Source organism: Alligator sinensis, unplaced genomic scaffold (assembly GCF_000455745.1).
Source record: "Alligator sinensis unplaced genomic scaffold, ASM45574v1 scaffold2508_1, whole genome shotgun sequence".
NCBI classification, from domain to species: Eukaryota; Metazoa; Chordata; order Crocodylia; family Alligatoridae; genus Alligator; species Alligator sinensis.
In genome coordinates, this window is record NW_005844202.1 from 1,597 (window position 1) to 2,465 (window position 869).

Here is an 869-nt window from a genome sequence, read left to right on the forward strand (position 1 = left end):
TGAAAGTAACTGCGGTTATTCAGGGCAGTTCTTTTGTGACAGAGGCACTCAACTCACTTGGTTATGACATTCCCCCTTGACCATGTCACAACAGACAAGGGAATTAGGTTAGACGGCTGCGTCATCCACGAACTCGTCGGCTTCACAAGGTTCAAGTGGTAAACGGGTATATATATCCTTAATAAATCGGATTAAACAACAACCAATGCAAATACAAATACACATAATTAGGTTAATTACAAAAAGTTCAATCATAAGGGCTTTGGCAGGTGTCATGGTGCCGTCACACATCGGGCTCTCGCGTCTGCGACGGTGCTCGGTGGATCTTGCGATCAAGCAGCTGTAGATTGCCGCTTCGTCACCGCCGGGCCTGTAAGGGGACAAAAAACCAGAAGAAAACCGTAATTGGGTTCACTACAAGGAAACTGGATGAACGGTGAGTCATCCAGTTGTGGTGAACGATAATGGGGGGGACGATCGGGCTTTTCTTCTAACAGGACGGAATAGGTATTGGGATACTGTTCCGACCGTTGAACTGTTCCCTTGTAGACTTGTGGATGAGATTGACGAGGGTGCGGTATCGAAACCCACACTAACTCATCTGGTTGGAATTTAGGTTCCCATGGTAGAGATTTCTTGGGATTAGCCTCGTCCCATAGTGACTTTGCGGTGTTCAGCAAAATGAGGACGTCATGATTGTTCTTAGTCCAGTTTTTGTACGTTCCTCCCCCTCTGAAGCGAAGTTGTTCTTTGTATCAGCCGATGTGTCTCTCCACGACGCCGTTGGCGCCAGACTGCCATGCGTAGACCCTGAGATGGTGCAGAGTCACTTGGAAGAACTGGATGCCTTTAAGTAGGCAGGCCCGGGC

At 48.2% G+C, this 869-nt stretch overlaps 1 protein-coding gene across 1 annotated transcript in view; it reads right to left on the reverse strand.

Moving 5' to 3' along the window:
• Positions 1–8: 8 nt before the first annotated feature.
• Positions 9–869, reverse strand: part of LOC106723479 (zinc finger protein 79-like) — a gene marked incomplete at its 5' end in the record, with an annotated part of 10,175 nt that continues 9,314 nt past the window's right edge. The window contains one exon of the mRNA XM_025195876.1: positions 9–370. Coding sequence (XP_025051661.1) covers positions 333–370 — 38 coding nt within the window. The remainder of the gene's footprint in view (positions 371–869) is intronic.